The following is a 22645-nucleotide window of genomic DNA, read 5'->3' on the forward strand; positions in this document are numbered from 1 at the left end:
TTTGCTCTCCTATGTTTAACCCTTTCAGCTGCCCCCACCACCCCCATTTTTCATGGAGGGAGGCAGCTCTGAAGTTCTCCGATCTCTTTTCCCCCACTCCTGTCTCGCGTCCATCCTCACGGGCTCCTGGCCCCCTTCAGGCTGGCTCTTCCCCGACCTCTTGCCTCCCGTCTTGCTCAGAAGCCTGCCCACCTCCCCAGTCGAAATTAAGCTTCACCTCTTTTACTTATTTATCTAAATTTGTTTATTTAACTTTTGGCCGTGCTGGGTCTTTGTTGCTGGGCGTGGGCTTTCTCTAGTTGCGGCGAGTGAGGGCTCCTCTTTGTTGCGGTGCCCAGGCTCTAGGGTGCACGGGCTTCAGTACTTGTGGTATGTGGGCTTAGTTGCCCCGTGGCATGTGGGATCTTCCTGGGCCAGGGATCAAAGCCGGGTCCCCTGCATTGCAAGGCGGATTCTTAACCACTGGACCACTAGGGCAGCCCCATTCACCCGCTCCAATTATTTCACGGAGGCCAGCTCTTTCCTCTCATGGTGTCTTCACTGGTACTACCTGTTTATACGTTGGCTTAATATCTTTCTCTTCCATCAGACTCTTGTTAGCTCTTTTGTTCCCCAGAGATTCAGGCAGTGAGCGATGTCCTTGGCACATAGTGGACCCTGAGTAAACATCTGTGGAATAAACCTGATGAATGACTGAGAGTTGCCCAATCTTTCCAAGGTTGTGTTTGCACACCTGTGAAATGGAGAGAACTTCCCCCGCTGACCTCGTGGGGCTGTGTGAGGCTCATGTGATGCCATAACGTGGAATGTGATGCACAGAAGTTAAACTATAATGTCGTGACTCCTTCTAACCAGGTCAGAGCGACTGAAGGCAGGAGGAGAAGGGGATGATAGAGGGTGAGGTGGTTGGACGGCATCGCTGATGGACATGAGTTTGAGCAGGCTCCGGGAGTCGGCAATGGAGAGGGAGGCCTGGTGTGCTGTAGCTTATGGGGTCACAAAGAGTCGGACACGACTGAGCGACTGAACTGACCTGAACAAGGTCGTACCCTCCACTTCCCCCTCCAAGTTTTGAGCAAGTACTTCTTAGGATAAAAAGATTGGGGAGCAGGGTGAAGCCCCGTTTGATAATCTGCATTGAGGGTGGGCACAGCAGGGAGGTGAGAGCCCTGCGGCTCAAGGGTAGATGTGACCCTCAGCCTGGAAGGGTCCCCGAGTGCCCTTCCTGGTCCCCTCTGGTGTGGACTGAAGGAGCGCCTGGCAGTGTAAGCGAGCTCCAGCCCTGAGACCTAGAGCATTCCCCCTGCTGGTGGGCTGCGTTGGTGCCTGGAAGCTGTGAAGAGCGGGGGAGGGTTGAGGAGACCAGATGGGCTTTCCAGGAGAGAAAACAGGTGGTGTTAGAAGCCTGCTATCAACAAAATTAACGTTGACTTCTGGAAAAATCTACAAGGGGTTTGTGAGAGAACTCTTGGTTGCAAGTGACAGAATACTCAGTTCCTAGTAACTTAAAGCAAAAAAAGTGAACCCATTGGTCTAGGGGTGAAAAGGCCGAGGACCGTGCGGCTTCCGGTGTGGTGGTCAGGTGTCCCCGTGTCTCGGTCCCACCTTCTGTCTCTCTTGGCTACCCTGCGGTGACCCCCTTTCAGCTCCGGCTCCAGTGTGGCTGTCCTCGCGGTCAGATGTCCCGGTGTCTCGGTCCTACCTCCTGTCTCTCTTGACTACCCCTGTGGTGACCCCCTTTCAGCTCCCGCCCCAGCCGTTCTCTCATCTGCTTTGCAGCCCAGCTGGTGAGGAAATGCCTCTTCCCGTTTCCTGCCTGCTGCAGACCGGGGCTGGCGCCTCATGGCCTCGAGTTGGCCAGGCCTGGGTGACGTGTCCTTCGTAGGAGCTCTTGAGCCAGTAACACACTGACTGCATGGGGCACGGATGGTTCTCCAAGGAAGGAGTTGAATGGACACCGGGCAGCCAGTAGAAACCACAGCGCTGCAGGACTAAAAAGCAGTTGGTGTGCTTGCCAGGAGCCAGCATTCACTCCCCCTAAACCATTCACTCTTTTCTGAGTTCTTAGACTCACAGGATCTGTTTGTATTGAAGCTAGAGCCAGTGTGTATCTTGATTTGGAAAGGCACCTCTCACTCCCAGGGCACAGGCCTTTAGAACCTTAGTGATTCCATCTCATCCTTGTTTTGCAGAAGAGCTGGAACCCCAGGTCCTCTTGGTGGCAGAGAATCTCTGGCTCGTTCTGTGAGCATGGAGAGAGAGAGAAGGGGGGTGTCTGCCACGTGATACAGTCCAACTGGATGACTATGACTTGTTGAAAAATAGCACCCATCTCAAAGAATTAATGATTTACTCCTAGAGTTGGGAGAAGTTTCTCATGATCAAAGGGCATTAAGCTTAGCATTCTTCTGTTCCACAATTTAATAATAAATCCTGTAACATCATAGAAGTGACGTCTGCTTGTCCAAGCTATTGTGTTCAGTCACTAAGTCGTGTCCGACTCTGTGACCCCATGAACTGCAGCATGCCAGGCTCCCCTGTCCTTCACCATCTCTCGGAGCTTGCTCAGAGTCACGTCCATTGAATTGGTGATGCCATCCAACCATCTCATTCTCTGTTGCTCCCTTCTCCTCCTGCCCTCAATCATTCCCAGCATCAGGGTCTTTTCTAATGAGTTGACTCTTTGCATCAGGTGGCCAACGTATTGGAGCTTCAGCTTCAGCATCAGTCCTGTAGATAACTAAAACCCAGGATGGCTATTCTTTCAGTCATTATACCTTTGTCCATTCATCTGTCCCTCGTCCATCCATCCCTAAAGGGCTGTCAGTGGGAAGAGGGGTCAGTCTGGCCTTGTGTTGTGTTAGTCCAGAGAGCAGGGTTAGGAGCTGTGGATGGGAGCATGTTGTAGGTGAGAGGTGGATAGCATTGGAGGTTGAACCTGAGGGCTCTGCAGTCAGGCTGCCTGTGTCTGAGTCCCTGTTCACCTCTCACCCTGTGACTGGGGTGGATAACCCCCTGTGCCTCAGGTTTGTCATTTGTCAGATGATGTTTATGATAACACCTACCTCATACTTGGTGGTAAGGATTGAGTTAGTTCTTGTGCTTAGAAGCATTTTATTTATTTATTTTTTTGGTGACTGCTGAATGCGTGATTACTCTTACCTGGAGGTGGGAGATGAGGTGGTATTTTGTCTCAGAATAATGTCCGAGATTGCAGTGCTCTCAGAAGGGGCTCTGGCACCTCCTGGAGCCTGCGCTCCCCGCAGTTGGCCAGGTGGCACCCCCTGCTGGGGACCCTGCAGGCTGCTGGGGACCCTGCAGGCCGCTGAGGGCTCACCCCAGCTCTGCCAGGAGGGTGGCACTGAAGGCCTCCAGAGTCTCCATCTCCAGCTGTCTGCGCACCCCTCAGCAACCTCTGTGAGATGTCTTGCTCTTAATCCTTTTTACCCAAAGAAAACTCTTTTTTGCCCTTTTACATCTTCTGTTGACATTTAAAACTCCTTCCCTTTGTTCTGACCTTATTGAATAGACAGCATAATTTCTTGGAATTCTCTGTATAATGAATGCTCGTGTACTTACAGATTCTGGTCAAGTTTCTTTTCAACCTTTACTTTGAGGGAACTTGCATCATTTGGTACAGAAAAAATTTTAGGAAGCACTTAGAAGGATGGTGTAAGATGAAAATGCTGCCTTAGCTCTCACTATTTCTGCAAATGTGAACCCCTTGTAATACAGATTCCAGCCAAGTTACGCTGCTCTTAGCGATTGCATTGAAATTGGTTCAGACTCCTCTAATTGCATGTGGTAGGAACGCTGCAGGCTTCTGAGGCCCTCTACAAGTTTTCCTGAAGTTGACAGGGTGGGGAGATCTGTGTGGGTGGGACTATCTCCTCAAATCATTCCCGGCTCCTCTTTCATGCCTGCAGTAGATGACATCAGCTTGTACATCACACTGGCCTGCTTTGTCATCTCTGTGACACAGTGTCTCACCCGCAGGACAAATGGTCCAATCCCCTCACTATTCTAAATACTCCCACCAGGATTCAGGATGTAGAGAGATTTTGACTGAAGTACTGGGGCAAAGAAGTATGTATATGTCGGGTGTGAGGGTGGAGGGGAAGAGATAGGGTGGGGTATTAGTCTCTATTACTGCAAACCAGATGCTTAAAATTGAATATTAGATTTGACTTCCAGTAGCTAAGCAGCAGTTCCCATCAGACTAACTTTCCCGCAGCTGACAATTATAAACTGAACAAAAACACAACTAACTGCCTAAGCGTATTGGAGAGCGACAGAAAGCAAGCAGACCTAGAAGGGAGCCTTCCCTTAGAAGAGGAAAAGGGAACTGGTGAATTTCCTGCTTTATGTTTTTCTGCATGAGAGTAGGCTCCAGTCAGTACCAGGCAGAGCAGCTAAAGTTCAGATAGAAAACCTGCAGTGTTACTGACTTGAAGAGCCAGAGGACATAATTTGGGGCAACGAGAGCAGCTAAAGAGTGAGGAGGGAAATCTCAGAAAGGAAGGAGAGAGGGGAAGCCACAAGTTCTGTATATAGACTCTACCCAAATCTCTGATGACTCCTGAATCCACAAATGGGGCAGATTCTAAGAAGCTCAGGTTATATTGAGAGAACTGAATAGAAATTTCTACTGCTGCACATAACAGAGGAGACAGAGTTTGAGATTTGAATAGGGGAAAGTTAGCTCCCTATTTAAAAAAAAATTTAAGTTGATGTTCTTCAGAGAAACATAACAGAATCCAGAGCTTATACAATGTAAATTTTGTATTAATAATATCTAGTATGTGTGAGTTACTCAGCCATGTTTGACTCTTTGTGACCCTATGGACTGTAGCCCACTAGGCTCCTCTATTCATGGAATTCTCCAGGCAAGAATACTGGAGTGGGTTGCCATCCCTTTCTCCAGGGGAGCTTCTCGATCCAGATCTCCTGAATTGCAGGCAGATTGTTTACCATCTGAGCCACCAGAGAAGCCCAATAATACCTAGTATTTCACTCTAAAGTACTCAATATAGTAGGAAATAGGAAAAGGGGACCTATATTCAAGAGAAAGGGTTTCTCTCCAAGATAATCCCAGTGTTAAAATTAGCAGACAGTTGTTTTAAAACAGTTAAGACAACGCTCAGAGACACGAAAATATAGTCACAATGAGTAAAAAACTAGGAAATCTCTGTACAGAAGTAGAAACTTATAAGGGGATAAAAAGTCTAGAGCTGAAAAATATAGTAGTGTCTGAAATAAAGAGTGTGTGCTTTGGACTCTACTGCAGAATGGAGAGGACGGAAGAAGGAGCCAGTGAATTTGGAAATAGAGTAATAGAAATTATTCAACCTGAAAGCAGAGAAAAAGAATAGAGGGAAAAAGGAAGAGATGTTCAGGGACTCTGGACAATAGCCAGAGATATTTGTGTAGTATATAAGAGGATGAGATGGTTGGATAGCATCACCAACTCAATGGACATGGGTTTGGGTGGACTCCGGGAGTTGGTGATGGACAAGGAGGATTGGCGTGCTGTGGTTCGTGGGGTTGCAAAGAGTCGAACACGACTGAGCGACTGAACTGACCTGAACTGAATAGTGTAATATATAGTACTTTTCGTATGTGCATTGTTGTCGTTCAGTTGCTAAGTCATGTCCAACTCTTTGTGACCCCGTGGACTGCAGCACACCAGGTTTCCCTTCACTGTCCTTCACTATCTGCCAGAGTTTGCTCAAACTCATGTCTATTGAGTCAGTGATGCCATCTAATCATCTCATCCTCTGTCACCTCCTTCTCATCCTACCCTCAATCTTTCTCAGCATCAGCGTCTTTTCTAATGAGTCGGCTCTTTGCATCAGGCGGCCAAAGTATTGGAGCCTCAGCATCTGTCCTTCCAGTGAATATTCAGGGTTGATTTCCTTTAGGATTGACTGGTTTAATCTCCTTGCTGTTCAAGGGACTCTCAAGAGTCTTCTCCAGCACCACAGTTAGAAAGCATCAATTCTTCAGTGCTCAGCCTTCTTTGTGGTCCAACTCTCACATCCATACATGACTACTGGGAAAATCATGGCTTTGGCTATACGGACCTTTGTTGGCAAAGTGATGTTTCTGCTTTTTAGTGTATTGTCTAGGTTTGTCATAGGTTTTCTTCCAAGGAGCGAGCATCTTTTAATTTCATACCTTCAGTTACTGTCCATGGTGATTTTGGACCCTAAGAAAATAAAATCTGTCACCATTTCCACCTTTCTCCACCCGTTTGCCATGCGGTGATGGGACCAGATGCCATGATCTTCGTTTTTTTGAATGTTGAGTTTTAAGCCAGTTTTTTCACTCTCCTCTTTCACCTTTATCAAGATGCTCTTTGGTTCCTCTTTGCTTTCTGTCATTAGAGTGGTATCATCTGCATATCTGAGGTTGTTGATATTTCTCCTGGAAATCTTGATTCCAGCTTGTGCTTCTTCCAGCCCAGCATTTTGAATGATGTACTCTGCATTTAAGTTAAATAAGCAGGGTGACGATATACAGCCTTGACGTACTCCTTTCCCAATTTGAAACCAGTCCATTGTTCTGTGTCTGGTTCTAACTGTCACTTCCTAATTGGAGTCAAAGATGAGAGAGAGAGTGGGGAAGAAAAAACTATTCAAAGAAATAATGCCTAAAACCTCACCAAATTTGGTGAAAATATGTACATTTCCAGATTCAAAAGAAAAAGAAAGCCAAACCCTGCAGATCCCAAACAAGGCAAATGTAAAGGAAATCACACTGTGACCTAGCATAGTTAAGCTTCTGGAAACCAAAGATAAAGAGGAAAATCTTAAAAGTAGCCAGAGAAAAATGAATGTCATGTGGAAAGGAATAATGATATAAAAATATATATACTGACTTCTTATCAGAAACAGTAGAGTTCAGAGACAGTGGAATGGCACCTTTAGAGTGCCATTAAAAACATTTCAACTCATGATTCTGTATCCTTTAAGAATGAAGGTGAAATAAAGACATTTTCAGATGAATGAAAAGTAGGCGAGAATTTGTTGAGCAGATATGCACTGCAGAAATGTGAAGGAAGTTCTTTAGGACAGAGAACTATGATACCGGATAGAAACTCGCATCTCTAGAAGAATTGAAGAGGCTGTAAATGGTGAATATGTGGAAAGATATAAAAGATTATGTTTTCCTCTTACATTAAAAAAATACACGACTATTTAAAGCAAACATTATCACATTACATTGTGGGGTTTATAACATGGGTATAATACATATAACAGCTATAGCATAAAGGATAGGGTTCAAGAAAAGATATTTATGGTTGCAAGCTTCTTATATTTTATGTAAACTAGTACAGTTTAACTCTAAGATGACTTTAAAATATTAAGCATGTGTATTGTAATCCTTAGCGTAAACACTTAAAAAAATGTTGAGGCATAGCTCAAAGGAGGAAAAGAGGAATAAAGCACAGGTTAAGACAGAAAAAAAAAGAGCAGAGTGATAGATGTAAATCTGCTCATATTAACAATTGCATTATATGTATATCAATTAAATGCTACAATTAAAGGAGATTGTCAGGGGTCTTCCTTGGTAGTCCAGTGTTAAGACTTCACCTTCCAATGCAGGGGATGTGGGTTCAGTCCCTGGCAGGGAGCTAAGATGCCATACACTTCTCAGCCAAGAAAACAAAACATAAAATAGAAGTAATATTGTAAAAAATTATTTCAATAAAGACTTAAAAAATGGCCCACATTAAAATTTTAAGATTTAAAAAAAAAAATCTTCAAAAAGAAGATTGTTAGAATGGATACAAAAGCAAGACTAAATTGTATATTGTTGGCAAGAGGTGCACTTAAAGCAAAAAAGAAAGAAGCTAAAAGTAAATGCATGGAATAAAGGGATATCATCCAAATAGTAAGCTTAAGAAGACCGAAAGTATTGTAGTATTGAACAATAAAATAGGCTTCAAGACAAAAGGTATTACCAGAGATAAGAGGGACTTTTCATAATGATAAAAGGATCAATTCATCAGGAAGATATAGCAATCTCTACCTAATAACAGAGCTTCAAAATACATGAAGATGTTTTCACAGAATTCAAGGGAGAATAAACAAATCTATAGCCATAGTTGGATATTATAACACTCTCTCTAAGTAATTGATGGAACAACTAGACAGATCAGTAAAGACAGAAGATCTGTGTAACCTTGTCAGCTACCTGAACTAACGTTTAGGGAACACTGTACATAAAGTGCAGTGTGTAGATGTTTTTCAAATTCAAATAGTACTTCTCTAAGGTAGGGCATGAGCTATGATGTAAAGCAAATCTCAATACATTTAAAAGGGTTTAAACAATAGCCTAGTCTCTGATCACAATGGAATTAAATTTTTAATAAATAATAATGACTGAAAAATAAAAAAAATAACTCTATAAACATTTGAGAATTAAATCACACACTTCTAAATAACTTAAGAGAACTTGCGCTTTTGGCAGAGATGGAGTAATACGGGGCCAGATTTATGCTTCAAGCTTAAAGAAAAACAGAGGAAATGTAAGGGAACAGTGATTTTCAGACACTGAACACCAGGTACTGTAGACAGTGATCCCTGAGAGAGGAAAAATGGCATGGTCCCTGAGATTGTTTCAGGTTACCGCCAGGTGAGAGTTTCTGGCCTATAGCACAGGGAGGAGACACCCAGACGGGTCCCAGTGATCTTCCTGGGTTGAGGAGGCAGAGCTGGAATCCAGGAACGTCACGGCAGCTAGAGTTCTCAAAATAGAGAATCAGGCATTAGAGTGCTGCCTGGGGTGAGAGGGGGTGCTCCAGAGATCTGTAGGAGCTCCCCTCAGTATCTTCAGTGAAATACTGATTAGCACATGTGTATGAGGAAGCTCCCCCAGGTGAGGAAAGAGCCACTTGAAAGGAATAAGATGAACAATCCCCAGAGCTCACAGGACCATGAATATTTCATATTCCCATAAGCCAGAGTGGGAAATCCTTGTAATTCACAAGGGTATTGCCTCAGGAGTGAAGTAAAACAGCCCTAAATAAATGCTGCTGTGGTTCCTCCTATCAAAGCTTAGAGACTATCTTGGCAAGAAGTGAACATTTTCCAAGTAATCTAATTGTGTCCCAGGACAAACCTTAAGAGTATTATAGGAATAAAAAAAAATCCACTAAAGTAAAATTCATGGTGTCTTGCTTCTGAACAAAGATTGTAAGACATGTGAAAGAATTAGAAAGATCTGAACCATGATGAGAAGAAAAATGAAAAATAGAAACACACCCACAAATGGCACAGATGATGCAAATAAGAATGTTGCACCACCTTTTATAAATATGCCCCATATATGCAAAGAAGTAGAGAAAAGCTTGAGCATGTTAAGGAAGATAGAAGAAAAATCCAAATCAAACTCTAGACGTGAAAAATGTTTTGGAGGAAAAATACACTAGATGTAATTATTTGCAAATCATTAACTGTAAAATAGCAAATTTGAAAACCGGAAACCATCTAAAGTGGAACACAGATAGTAAAAAGTTTAGGAGAAAAATAAGCAGAGCATCAGTGAACTGTGAGACAACGTCATGCTTACCCAACATACATGAAATCAGAGTCTTCAGAAGAAGGGAGAGCAGAACGAATTATTTAAATAAATAATGGCTAAAAGTTTTCCAAATCTGATGAAAAATTAGAAATCCATGTAACCAAAACCTCAGTGAATCTCATCTTATAATAATAAAGGGTTCATTTATCAAAGGATGTAACATGAGGTGCTTAACATTAGGAGCATAAATATGTATACACCTAATAAGAGTTTTAAAATTCATGAAGCAAAACTTATAGAACTGCATGAAGAGTCAGTCATATCCACAATTATAGTTGGGGCTTTCAATACCCTTTTCTCAATAATCAATAGATCAAGTAGGCAGAAAATCAGTAAAGGTATAGAAAACTTGAACAACACTATCACTCAACTTGGCCGAATTGACATTGATAGAATACTCCATGTAACAGCAGAATACACATTCTTTTCAAGTGTACATGGAATGTTTACCAAGATAGACCATATTATAGGCCATAAAACAAGGGTGTCAGTAAATTTAAAAAGATTGAAATTATTCAAAGTATATTATCTAATGATGATAGGATTAAATTAAAAATCAATAACAGATATTCCAAATATTTGGAAGCTAAACAGCACATATGTAAATAATCTGAGTCCCGGGAGAAGCTGATAGGAATATTAGAAAACATTTTGAACCAAATGCAAATGAAAACCCAACATATAAAATTTTGTGGACTGTAGCTAGAGCAGTTCTCAGATGGTAATTTATAGCATTAATGCCTGTATTAATAAAGAAGAAAATTTTAAATCAATGGTCTTAGCTCCCGCTTTAAGACATACAGAAAAAGAAAATTCAACCCAAAATAAGCAAAAGAAAGGTGATAAAGATAGAGCAGAAATAATTCAAATAGAACACAGATAAACAGTAAAGTCAGTGAAATAAAAAACTGGTTCCTTGCAATCAGTGTAAGTGATAAAACTTTAACCATTCATCAGGAATAAAAAAGATACAAATTCCCAATATTAGGAATGAGAGAAGTGACTTAATTACAAATTCTAAAGATATTAAGAGAGTACTAAGGTAATGTTGGGCTTCTCTGGTGGCTCAGTGGTAAAGAATCCACCTGTCAGTGCAGGAGACGTGGGTTTGATCCCTGGGTCAAGAAGATCCCCTGAAAAAGGACATAGCAACCCACTCCAATGTTCTTGTCTGGGAAATCCCATGGACAGAGGAGCCTGGTGGGCTATAGTCCATGGTGTTGCAAGAGTTGGATATGACTTAGCAATTCAACAACAACAAAGGTAATGTTGTGATCAACTTTCTAGCAAGGAATTCTACACCTTAGATGACCTGGATAAACCCCTTAAGAGACTCAGACACTTAAAGCTCACCCACAAAGTTAGATAACTCCCAAAGCCTTGTCTCTATTAAAGAAATTGAATTCCTATTTAAAACCCTTCCCATAAAGAAAACTCCATGCCCCAAAACTTCACTAGTGAATTTTGCCAAATATTTAAGCAAGAAGTAGTAGCAATTTGTTATGAGTTGAATTGTGTCTCTCTCAAAATTTGTATTTTGAAGTCTTAACCCCCCATTGGCTCAGAATATGTCATTATTTAAAGATAGGATTTTTACAGAGGTAATCAAATTAAAATGAAATCTTCAGAATGGACCCTAACCCAGTATGACTTACGTCTTCATTAAAGGGGAATATTTGGAGACAGGCATACAAGGAGAACACCAGATGGACATGAAGACAGCCATCTGCAAGTCAAGAAGAGAGGTCTGGAACAGATCCTTTCCTCACTGCCCTTGGGAGCGACCAGTCCTGCCCTGATTTCAGGCTTTTGGCTTCCAAAACTGTGAGACAGTACATATCTATCTATCTACCACCCAGTTTGTGGTGCTTTGTTACAGGCAGCCCTAGAAAATTAACACATAATTCTACTCAAACTCTTCCAGGAATTCGAAGAAGAGGAAACACTTTCCAGTTTGTTCTATGAGGCTACCTTGGTACCAAAGCAAGAGAAGAAAGTAATAGACTAATATCTCATGAACATGGATGTAAAATTTTTAAATAAAATTTAGCAAATCAATCCTACATACATCCCTTTACTTTAAGCAAACTAGAAATAGAAGTTAATTTTTTCAAACTGTTAAGGCACGTTTATGAAAACATTACTTCTAGCATCTTTTTTTGTTTTGTTTCTTTTTTATTGTATTTGTTTTTAATTGAATGATGACTGTTTTACAATATTGGCTTGATTTCTGTCATACATCAGCATGAGTTGACCATAGGTATACATATGTCCCCCTCCCTCTTGAATCTCCTTCCCACCTCCCACCCATTCCCACCTCTACCTCTAACATCTTATTTAACTATAAAGAGTGATTGCTTTTCCTGTAGTGTCAGAAACAAGACAGGGGTGTTTACTCATGCCACATCTATTCAGCATTGTTCTGGAGATTATAGCCTGTGCAATAAGGCAAGAAAAAGAAATAAAAGATATCTAGATTGGAAAAGAAGTGAAATTGTTTTTGTTCATATACATGATTGTTCATGTAGAAAATTCTACTGAATGTACAGAAAAAGCTTCTAGGACTAATAGTTTAGCAAGTTTGCAGAATTCAAGGTCAATATACAAAAATTAATTGTATTTTTGCATATTAGAAGAGAAGAACCTGAAATGACAAAATTTTAAATACCGTTTATAATGTCATCCAAACATGAAATTAATAGGGATAAGTTTGACAAAAGGTGTCTAAGATTTTTTCATCAGAAAACTCTAAACCATTGCTTAGATGATTCCTGGGTCAGAAAAATTCCCTGGAGAAGGAAATGGCAACCCACTCCAGTATTTTTGCCTGGAGAATACTGTGGACAAAGGAGTCTGGAGGGCTACAGTCCACTGGGTTGCAAGAGTCGGACATGACTTGATGACTGAACAACAGCAAGAGAAATTAAATAAAAGGAGCCATATATCTTGTTCATGGATCAGAAGACTCAGTGTTTGTTGTTAAGTCATCTCCCCAAATTAGTCGGTGGATCCAGCACAATTCCAGCCCTTGAACATACTCACCCTGAAGGATTCTCACAGCTTTTGCAGGTAAATGGTATGGTGAAGGCTTGGGCACTGACTACACAGGATTTTGCTAAGCTGTGCAAGCCTGACAGTGGTCTCTAGAACGATATCCTGGGAGGCAGCAAGGGCTCAAGGATGGACAGGAGGTTAGGAGCTGGGGCTTAAAACCAGGAAGAGCCACAAGGCAGGAGCTGGCAGGACCAGGCCAAACGAAGATTCACCCAGAAGTCTGAAACGGTTGTCTCCAGGTGGTGGGATGATGGCAGACTCTTATTTTTTTCTTTGTGTTTCCTCTCTCTCTCTCTCTCTTTTTTTTTTTTTAATTTCACAGAACACAACTATTTCCAATATCATCAGAGAAACAGCAGTCCTATTGTTGGTTCCTATGGGGTTTTCCTTTCAGTCCTTTTATAGAATTTGGGTATTTTTAAATGGAGATTGTATTTGTTTTATAACAAAGAACAAAAGGCAGGCAGACAGACCGAAAGAACATGACCTGTGGCTGAAGCAATAGGTTTTGAGAGACTAGGGGGAGCTCCTGGTGGGGCCACAACTCAGGAGCCAGGACACGGAAGCCTCAGGAAATGTGGGATGAGCAAGCTACAGCACCACACTTCACTTGCCATGTTCTTCCTAAATCTTTCGTTGGACACACAGAATGTCTCCAGTTAACACATCAAGTCATCTTAGCACATTTGACAGAAGCCGTAACTCCTTAACTCCACGGGGGTAGATTGGGATCTCTTAATTACTTAATTGAAAAAAGGTACACATGTCAGACTGCTGCAGTGTTTGGGAATTAATCTTTAAAACTTGACAGTGAACATTAAATTCAATTAGGGAGAGCGATTAGCAAAGATTCTTCTCTTCTTCACCCCGGGTACTTTGGGAAGCGGCTGACTGGTCTGCATTGATTCTGATGCTATCGTTGTGTATATATCAACCAGGAGAGCCAAGTAAGCATTTTTCACTTTGGAGGGGAGTTGTTGGGCAGCTTAGGGATTGCTGGATTTCCTGAAACGTGTTTCCACGACTGGTTCAGGAGGTGGTGGCCGAGAAATCAGACCTCTCTGGTCGCTGATTTGGCCTTGGTGTCACAGGGTTCAGAGTCTCTTCTTTCTTTGGTTGGGATTCCCATCTACCCCCTCCTCCTCCTCCTTCCCTTCCTTCCCGCTCCAACGTCTGGTACTCAGGAGATGTTTGTTGAATGAATAAGTAAATGAATACATTTAATAGATGGGGACATTTGGGCACATGTGCTGCAGAGCACATTGATTTTCTGACCCTCTCTCTGCCTCTCTCCAGGGGAAATACAGGATGGTATTCACAGCTCCCTTCCCCCAGCCCTGCCCCTCGCCCTCAATTCCTAGAAGCGACTACCTTCTCCATATGTATTTTCTTTTTGAATTTATTTTTTGGTTGAGAGGCCTGTGGGATCTTCCTCCCTGAGCAGGGATCCAACCTGTGCCCTCTGCAGTGGAAACGCAGAATCTCAGCCACTGGACCACCAGGAAAGGCCTTCCATGAAGATTTTTGTAGTCTTCTTCAGTTCAGTTCAGTTGCTCAGTCGTGTCTGACTCTTTGCGACCCCATGAATCGCAGCTCGCCAGGCCTCTGTGTCCATCACCAACTCCCGGAGTTCACTCAGACTCGCGTCCATCGAGTCAGTGATGCCATCCAGCCATCTCATCCTCTGTCGTCCCCTTCTCCTCCTGCCCCCAATCTCTCCCAGCATCAGAGTCTTTTCCAATGAGTCAATTCTTCGCATGAGGTGGCCAAAGTACTGGAGTTTCAGCTTCAGCATCGTTCCCTCCAAAGAAATCCCAGGGCTGATCTCCTTCAGAATGGACTGGTTGGATCTCCTTGCAGTCCAAGGGACTCTCAAGTGTCTTCTCCAACACCACAGTTCAAAAGCATCAATTCTTTGGTGCTCAGCCTTCTTCAGTGTGCAAATAAACATGGTAGAGTTTTGCTTCATGTGAGTTTTTATTTATTTTAAACATTTAAAAATACTTTTAATTTATTTATTTGGCCGTGCTGGGTCTTAGTTGAGGCATGTGGGATCTAATTCCCTGCCTGGGCATCAAACCTAGGTCCTCTGCATTAGGAGTGCAGGGTCTTAGCCTCTGGACCACCAGGGAAGTCCCTTCTGTGTGTTTTTAAAATTGTGATGAAATACACATAAGATTTACATAATATGTAATGGCTACATAGGATGTAGCCATTTTTCAGTGTAGATTCATTGGCATTAAGGTAGCTTCCCTGGTGGTCCAGTGGCTGAGATTCCGCACTCCCGATGCAGAGAACCTAGCTTTGATCCCTGGGTCAGGAAGATTCCCCCAGAGGAAGAAATGGGTACCCACTCCAGTATTGCCTGGGAAATCCTGTGGACAGAGGAACCTGTTGGGCTATACAGTCCATGGGGTCGCAAAAGAGTTGGTCACCACTTAGTGATTAGACAACAAGTCTAAGTGCATTCACATTGTTGTACAGCCATCACCACCATGCATCTGCAGAACTCTTCATGTTGCAAAATTGAAACTGTGTCCCCATTAACACGATCCCCATTTCCCCCTCCCGGCAATCCCAGGTAACCACTGCTGTACTTTCTACCATGATTTTGACTGCTCTCGGAACCTCTTGTATGTGAGATTATACTTTTTGTGACTGGCTCACTTCACTCAGCGTGAGGTCTTCAGGGTTTATCCATATGGTGGGATGTGTCAGAATTTCATTTCTTAAGATAGTAATATTTCACTGTGTAAGTGTACATGTATGTGATATACATGTATGTTATATATATAGATCACCTTTTGTTTATCCATTTATTCATCAGTGGACACTTGGGTTGCTTCCATCTTTTGACTGTTGTGAATAATGAATGCAGCTATGGACATTCAGTCCAGTTCAGTTCAGTCACTCAGTCATGTCCAGCTCTCTGTGACTCCACAGACTGCAGCACAGCCCCATGGACTGCAGCACGCCAGGCTTCCCTGTCCGTCACCAACTCTCGGAGCCTACTCAAACTCATGTCCATCGAGTCTGTGATGCCATCCAACCATCTCATCCTCTGTCATCCCCTTCTCCTCCTGGCTTCAATCTTTCCTAGCATCAGGGTCTTTTCAAATGAGTCAGTTCTTTGCATCAGGTGGCCAAAAGATTGGAGCTTCAGCTTCAGTATCAGTCCTTTCAATGAATATTCAGGACTGATCTCCTTTAGGATTGACTGGTTTTATCTTGCAGTCCAGGAGACTCTCAAGAGTCTTCTCCAGCACCACAGTTCAAAAGCATGAATTCTTTAACACTCAGTTTTCTTGATGGTCCAACTCTCACATCCATACATGACTGCAGGAAAAACCATAGCTTTGACTAGACGTACCTTTGTCGGTAAAGTCACGTCTCTGCTTTTTAATGTGCTGTCTAGGTTGGTCATAGCTTTTCTTCCAAGGAGCAAGTGCCTTTTAACTTCATGGCTGCAGTCACCATCTGCAGTGATTTTTGTCACTGTTGTGAAAGTTCTAGGGCCTACAATAGATTTCCCAATGTAGGGATCTGGCAAAGGGGCTGAGGACCCCCAGGGAATTTGACTTTGAAGGCCAGTGGGATTTGATTACAGAACTTGCACAGGACTGGGGAAACAGCCTCTTGGAGGGCACAAACAAAACCTGTGTGCACCAGGACCCAGGAGAAAGGAGCAGCGGCCCCACGAGAGACTGAGTCAGACCTGCCTGTGTGAGTCTCCGGTGGAGACGTGGGTTGAGTGGCTGCCGTGGGGTCAGGGGCACTGAATACAACAGTTCTGGCATAAGCCCTTTAGAAGGAGGTCACCCTTACCGGCCTTACCCTTACCACAGTTTGGCCTCAGCCAAAATACAGGGAGGGAACACAGCCCCATCCATCAACAGCTATGAACATTGGGGTACAAATATGTCTTTGAGACCGTGGTTTTACTTTTTTGAGCATATATACACAAGTGTATGGTTATATATATATATATATACACATATATATATATAATATGAACAATTGCTGGTTCATATTATAATTCTATGCTTAATTTTTTGAGGTTTTGCTATACTTTTTTTCCCTCTAGTGAGCAAACCGTTTTGCATTTCCATCAACAATGTACAAAGGTTCTGATTTCTCCACATCTTTGCCAACACTTATCTTCTTCTTTTTTTTTAAATAATAGAAGCCATTCTAATGGATGTGAGGTGGTGTTTTTATGTGCTTTTAAAGCTTAGATGACATCATACTGAATATATGCAACAGTGTGCATTGCCTTATGTATTCAGGACTATAACCCTGTAGATCTAGTTCATTAATTTTACTTTATTGTATCTATTCAAGTCATACTTGTACATAGTTTTGAAAAAAAACAGCAGTTTCCTGTGCTCTGCCTTTCCACCATGAATTCCCACTTCACTTTGAAGTCTTCTGGCTGCCTCCTCTGTTATTTCTGTTCATATTTCTAAATGTAAATGCTGCTGGTTTTTGCTTTTCAGTCTGAAACCCCAGCTGTTGACCCCTCACAAGGAAGAAAGGAACTGAGGTCTCTCAACATCCTTGGAAGGCCACTGTTGACCTCTTGTTTTCTTAATCTTAGATATTTACATATGCCTGGGAAATAACGCTTTCAGAACTCTGATCCTGTGCATTTGGAGAACCTTCAGAATGTGACAGGGTGAATTTTCTCATCTTGAAAGGGGAGGTTATTGCTCACATCCAGTTTGTGGATGCGCGTGGGCATGCTTTGGGTTTACTCTTACTAAGGAAACAAGAGAGGGTCAGGGAATCCTGCTGTTAAAAACCACATGCTCTACACGCCTCAAGAAAGCACAGCCTCCAGCACCGCAGCTCCTGCCGGGCGCCAGGCACGGTGCAGCGTGCCCAACCCTCTCTCGTTCCCCGCCACTGCTGTCCGGTAGTGGGGCCCCGCTTACCCCCGTTATGTGGAGGTGCAGACTGAGGCCAGGAGAGGCCAAGCTTCTCGGCCAAGTCACATGACCTGCGAGCAGCAGCGTCACTCGGGAGGCGCAGCAGGTGCCTTCTGGCTACTTTGTTCACGCCTCTGACCCAGCTCGGAGGGTCGGTGAGAGTGTCCCCTTCTTCCTGGGGTGACACCAGAGAGGGGGATACTTGTACTATTGAGCACCCCCCTGTGTCAGGCGTAGGGCTAGCTGGCTCAGGCTCCTTGCTTGCTAGTCTTTCCTGGGGGGCTCATGGTGGTTGGCGGAGTTTGCTGCGAGAGCTGGTGGGAAGCCAAATGCAGCTCTTTCACGCCCGAATGGTCCCTGCTCTCGGAATGTTCAGTTCTGTACTTGAGGGCTTAAAAACACATTTCAGAGGTCATTAAGTGTACACAGGGATTTCTGCCATGAGCATCACTCTCCACAGAGAGCAGGGGCCCAGGGAGGGATGGTACCTTCTCTCCCAGGAAAAAGGACAGCGTGCCCCTCGGGCAGGTGTCTGCTCCTGGTCTGGTTGCAGGCACCGGTGTGGCAGGCTCTAGTTTGGATTTTAGTCTTAAAGCGGGACGTATGCAGATGGCCTGGCCTGCTGCCATGTCCATTGCGGGGCTCAGAAAGCCCTGTCTCAGAGGACAGAGGTCAGAGGCACAGGTGGCGAGCAGGTGTGAAGCAGGTGAGAAGGGCTGGGCAGGTGCGTGGCAGGATACAGGACAGGCTGTTTCCTTGTGGGCTCCCTTAACCCCAGAAAAAGTTTTGGGAACGGCTCCCTCGTGACCTGCCAGTCCTAAGGCCTTATTATATTCCCACCAAGAGAATTTCGCATCTAGATCCTGCTTGGAAGGTCAAATATGGGGAGTCTAGTTCCACTCTGGGAGCGTTTTCCCCATGCAGAGGGCCCAGCTGAGCCCGAGGTCGGGGTCCCACTCATGCCGTGTGTCGCTGTGCTTGCCTTGTAGGTGTGGAACGCCGTGGACTCAGGGAGCTGTTTGCAGACCTACTCCCTGCACAGCGAGGCAGTGCGGGCCGCCCGGTGGTCCCCCTGCGGCCGGCGCATCCTCAGCGGCGGTTTCGACTTTGCCCTGCACCTCACAGACCTCGAAACAGGTATGTTTTTCTGTATCCTTCCCCCGAGGCGCCGCCTCCTGCGAGCTGGCAGCTGAGCCAACGTTCTCTCTGGGGAGGCTCCTCCTGGCCAGGTTGGGGTGCGGGGGTGGAATCCTGCGGCCACAGGCTGCAGCCATTTTCAGGGCTGGGGCACCTGGGATCAGGGGCGATGCAGCTTGGGGAATGTGTTTCCATTTGGCTGAAACGGAGCCTCTCCACGGAGAGGTTCACGGTGGGCCTTGGCCAACTCGCCTGGAGGACAGAGCCCCAAGGTTGTCTCGGCCCCAAGCTGTGGGGCTGGATAAAGAGGTGGCTTTTTAATCAACTTCTGACATGCAATTTGTACTGAAATAGATTTAGCTTTATCACAGTGTCCTTTGGTTGGAATCAGTTTAGAATTCCTGTCAATTCATTACCGTTGAAAGGCTGTAAGGAACGATTCCAGCTCATAAGGGAAGTCTGCAAACGAGTTCTGCTTTCATGCCCGCCTGCCCCGCACCGGCCTCTGGGTGAGATGGATTTGTGCTGGCTGGGTCCTCAGGGGGTGCTTGACAAGCAGGGCGAGAAGGAGAGAGAAGTCAGTGAGGGAACTTTTCCACTCCCCAGCTTTCCTGGGCGGCAGGCGCTGGGAGCACCACGGGCCTGGCCGTGGTTCTCCAGTGAGGACGGAGCTGGCTTCCAGCCTAGCCCCCCGACCCCAGGCTGGCTGCCCTTGGTGCCTCCCTGGCTTCCTCCTGGCTCACTTTGTTCTGGGTACCGCCACTAGGGCCAGGAGGGGAGGCCTGGGTTCACACTGATCCCTGGGACGCCCCTGGCTGCCTGGCCAAGCTGGGGAGACGCTGGGGGCCCAGGCTTCTCCCAGAGCCCAGCAAACAGTGGGCTGAGCACCCCCAGAGCCTGGGCCCTCACTCTGCCCCGCGGCTCGGGTGCAGCGGGTATGTTCCTCACCCCGAGTGTCCTTGTCTCTTGCTGGGTCATGCAGGGTAGCCTTATGCGTGCCTCGCAGTGCCTGTGACCGAGCCCCGGGGGCTGTCAGTCGGTGGGGTGGTGACCAGGCTGACAGCCATGAGGGCGGTGGGTGCAGTGTTCCAGGCTTTGCATGTGACACGTTGATCCTGCCAGCCACCGTTTTCCCCATTTCCCAGGTGATGAAACTGAGGCTCAGAGGGGCAAGGGACTGGCTCGGGGCCTCCAGGGGTGCACGGAAGGTGGGGTTTGGAGCCACACCTGTGCCGCTGCAGACTCCATGCCCGTTCCACCGTGCTGGGTGTGTGCGCTCCTCAGACCGTGACCTTCCTGGGAGCCCGTCCAGGCCGAGAGGGAGCTGCGGCTCCGGGGGTTTGGTCCCGCTGGGTAATGGTGACCGTTGAGTCAATGACAGTAGGAGGTCCTGTCACCAAGTGCCTGCTGTGTGCAGGGTCTTCTGTAGCCTTCCGTTCAGGGTGAGGCCCCACTTACTCCTTGAGACTGGCACCTCCAGAGTCCCCTTTGTCACGCAGACCCAGAGGCACAGCCGGGCAGTGGCCGAGCCAGGATGATCACAGGTCTACCAGGCTCCGAGGCTGGTGGCCTGACTGCTACACTGTGTTGCCCGTGGATCCAGGAAGCCATGCTTGGTATTGGAGACACAGAGGTGAACAAGCCCCAGGATCCACCCTGGAGAAGCTCCCATCTGCTGGTGGAGACAGACATGCAGGGAGTCCCAGAGAACAGTGAAAGGCTGAGATGATGTAGCCTGGAAGATCAAGGAAGGCTTCCTTGAGGAAGTGGGGCCCAAGCTGATGCAGGAATAGGGGAGACAGAGAATCAGGATGGAGGGAAGCTGGTGAGGAGGAGGAGGGAAGTGGAATTTCAGCAGATGGAACGAGGATGGATCCATCATGGGAGCATGAACCATGTGGTGTGTGTGGGGTGCAGGGAGCTGGGGGAGGTGAGTCTGGGGGTGCAGGAATGGGAGCTCCAGCTCCACACGCGTCCTGGACCATGGGGCGTGCCTTCCCCACATGCTGCTCCCCAGACCAGCATCACTGAGCACCCACGGGTGCCTGCATCGCCTGCCCAGGGGTGGAGGTGGGATGAGTTTCCCACACAGGTGATGCTGGCGGGTTAATCAAATGCAAGTCAGTTTGACAACATTAGTGAATTCCTGGTGGCCCTTTGTCACAATCTGTCTCCTCAGTCAACAGATGTTAAACAGACCCTGCCACGGTCTCTGGGTGTGAGTGTGGGTGGGAGCGAGTATGGGGGGTTCAGACGTGTTCAGGCCTTCCGGGAGGCCTCCCGCCTACTGAGTTAGGGCCTGCCACAGCCGGTGGCGGTCGGGGGCTGTTGCTGAGTTTGGAGCAGGAGGGAGTCATGGCAGGTCTCCCTGGTGGCAGGTGTGACCCACGGTGCGGTGGGAGCCGCAGGAGGGGAATGTGCCCGCCCCACCCGGTCTGTGCTGGACTGTGCTGGAGGGAACGCCGTCTGCTGCCCCAGCTGCGGTGTGTGGGGTGGGACGGGCCTTGCTGTCCACTCGGGGTGGTGAGGGGGCACTTTCCTCTGCACCCCTCTGCTGGGAATGGGCTCACCACCTGATTCGCCTCTTGAAGGCCCCTTCTCATTCATTCAGCTGTTACTTATTGAGCACCAGCTGTGTGCAGGCCCTCGTGCCGGGCCGCATTGGTGAGCAGCATGCATGCACTCTGTGCCTTGAGGGGGGCAGGTAGGGGCCAGGGGTTTGCTCTTGCCCTTGGGGAAGCCCTCTAGCTCCTGGACGGGGCCTTTCCTGTTGAGGGGTTGTTGGGTTTCTGGGTCCGTCCACCCCCGTTAGTGTGGGAGCTCCCTGAGAAGGGCGGCGGGGGGGGCCTGTCCTGCTGGTCCCTGGGTCTCTGTCACCCGGCCAGGGCCCGCTCGAGCAGCTGCTCAGTGGATGTGTGGACGAGGCTGAGCTGAGGCTGGCACTTGCTGGGCAGGGCTGGGTTCACGGGGGCCGCAGGGTGGGCTGGGGGCTCCATGTGCCCTGGCCCAGCGTGTGCGGGGATGTTCTCCGCCTGCAGTCCCTGTGGCTCGCGACCTCATTTGACTTCTCTTGTCCTTTCTCGCCACCAAGTCTGATCTTCCTTTTCACTTGATCTGCCTCTTTCCGCCCTTGGTGATTTGGCTTTTTCATTTCAATCTAATTAGAACTCCCTGCCAGGAGAAGGCACCGCAGGGCGTTCTCACTGCTGCGCTCTGGGAATTAGTCACTCGGTGCCCATTGTCGCTAATGGGAATTTGGCGCCAAGGCCATTTATCCTGGTGTCCTCAATCAATACAGTTAAAAATCTGTGGATTCGGAAACGTCAATACCTGGCCTGAAATATGGAGGGCCAGCCACATTTTATCTCGTTAATTTATAGTTCTGACGGGCTGTTGGCTTATAGAACAACCATGAATCAACACTTAAATAAAATCTGCTCACAGATTAATTATTTTTGGTGCTCTCATTTCAGTCTGTAGTCTTCCTAACAAAACGTCTCTGGTACATTCGGCTGAGGTGGTCTTGGGGAGCGCTCGTCGACTCCTCCAGGGCGCAAGTGAGTCAGTGTCCGGCATACCAAGTCAGCCTGACTCCTCGGAAGCCCCCGGCCAGCTTGTGCTTGTTCAGTTCCAAGTGGCGCTGGTTTCTTGCAGATTCCAGCCTGCAGCCTGGCTGGTGAGGCCTCGGACTTGGCATGCATTTGTTGGCTACAAGGGAGGTGGTCCTTTCCCTGGAGCCCCCAGGGCGCTGGGTGGTCAGGATCCCTTATTGTCCTTCCTGTGCCCAGTCAGCTCTCCCAATGTGTGACTAGCCCGTGCGGGGCATCCGGGCAGTGCCACCTGGTCCCAGCTCCCGGATACTGGAGGCACGGTGGGACCGAAGGAGCTTGGATGGGGTGCAAGCCGGGTGTCCTTGGGGGAGGGTCCTTGAGCTGTCT

At 46.5% G+C, this 22645-nt stretch overlaps 1 protein-coding gene across 5 annotated transcripts in view; it reads left to right on the forward strand.

The window, feature by feature from the left end:
- WDR25 (WD repeat domain 25) overlaps positions 1-22645 on the forward strand; it is a 146015-nt gene that overhangs the window by 70446 nt on the left and 52924 nt on the right. For 3 of the 5 annotated variants that reach the window (XM_061395331.1, XM_061395333.1, XM_061395335.1), the window contains one exon: positions 18560-18707. The exons of 1 other annotated variant lie outside the window; for it this stretch is intronic. In XM_061395331.1, the coding sequence (XP_061251315.1) occupies positions 18560-18707 (148 nt within the window). Of the gene's footprint in view, positions 1-16644; positions 18277-18559; positions 18708-22645 lie in introns of those variants that run through there. One more of the 5 variants, XM_061395334.1, reaches the window with a different exon arrangement.

Source organism: Bos javanicus, chromosome 21 (assembly GCF_032452875.1).
Source record: "Bos javanicus breed banteng chromosome 21, ARS-OSU_banteng_1.0, whole genome shotgun sequence".
In the NCBI taxonomy this organism is placed as follows: Eukaryota; Metazoa; Chordata; class Mammalia; order Artiodactyla; family Bovidae; genus Bos; species Bos javanicus.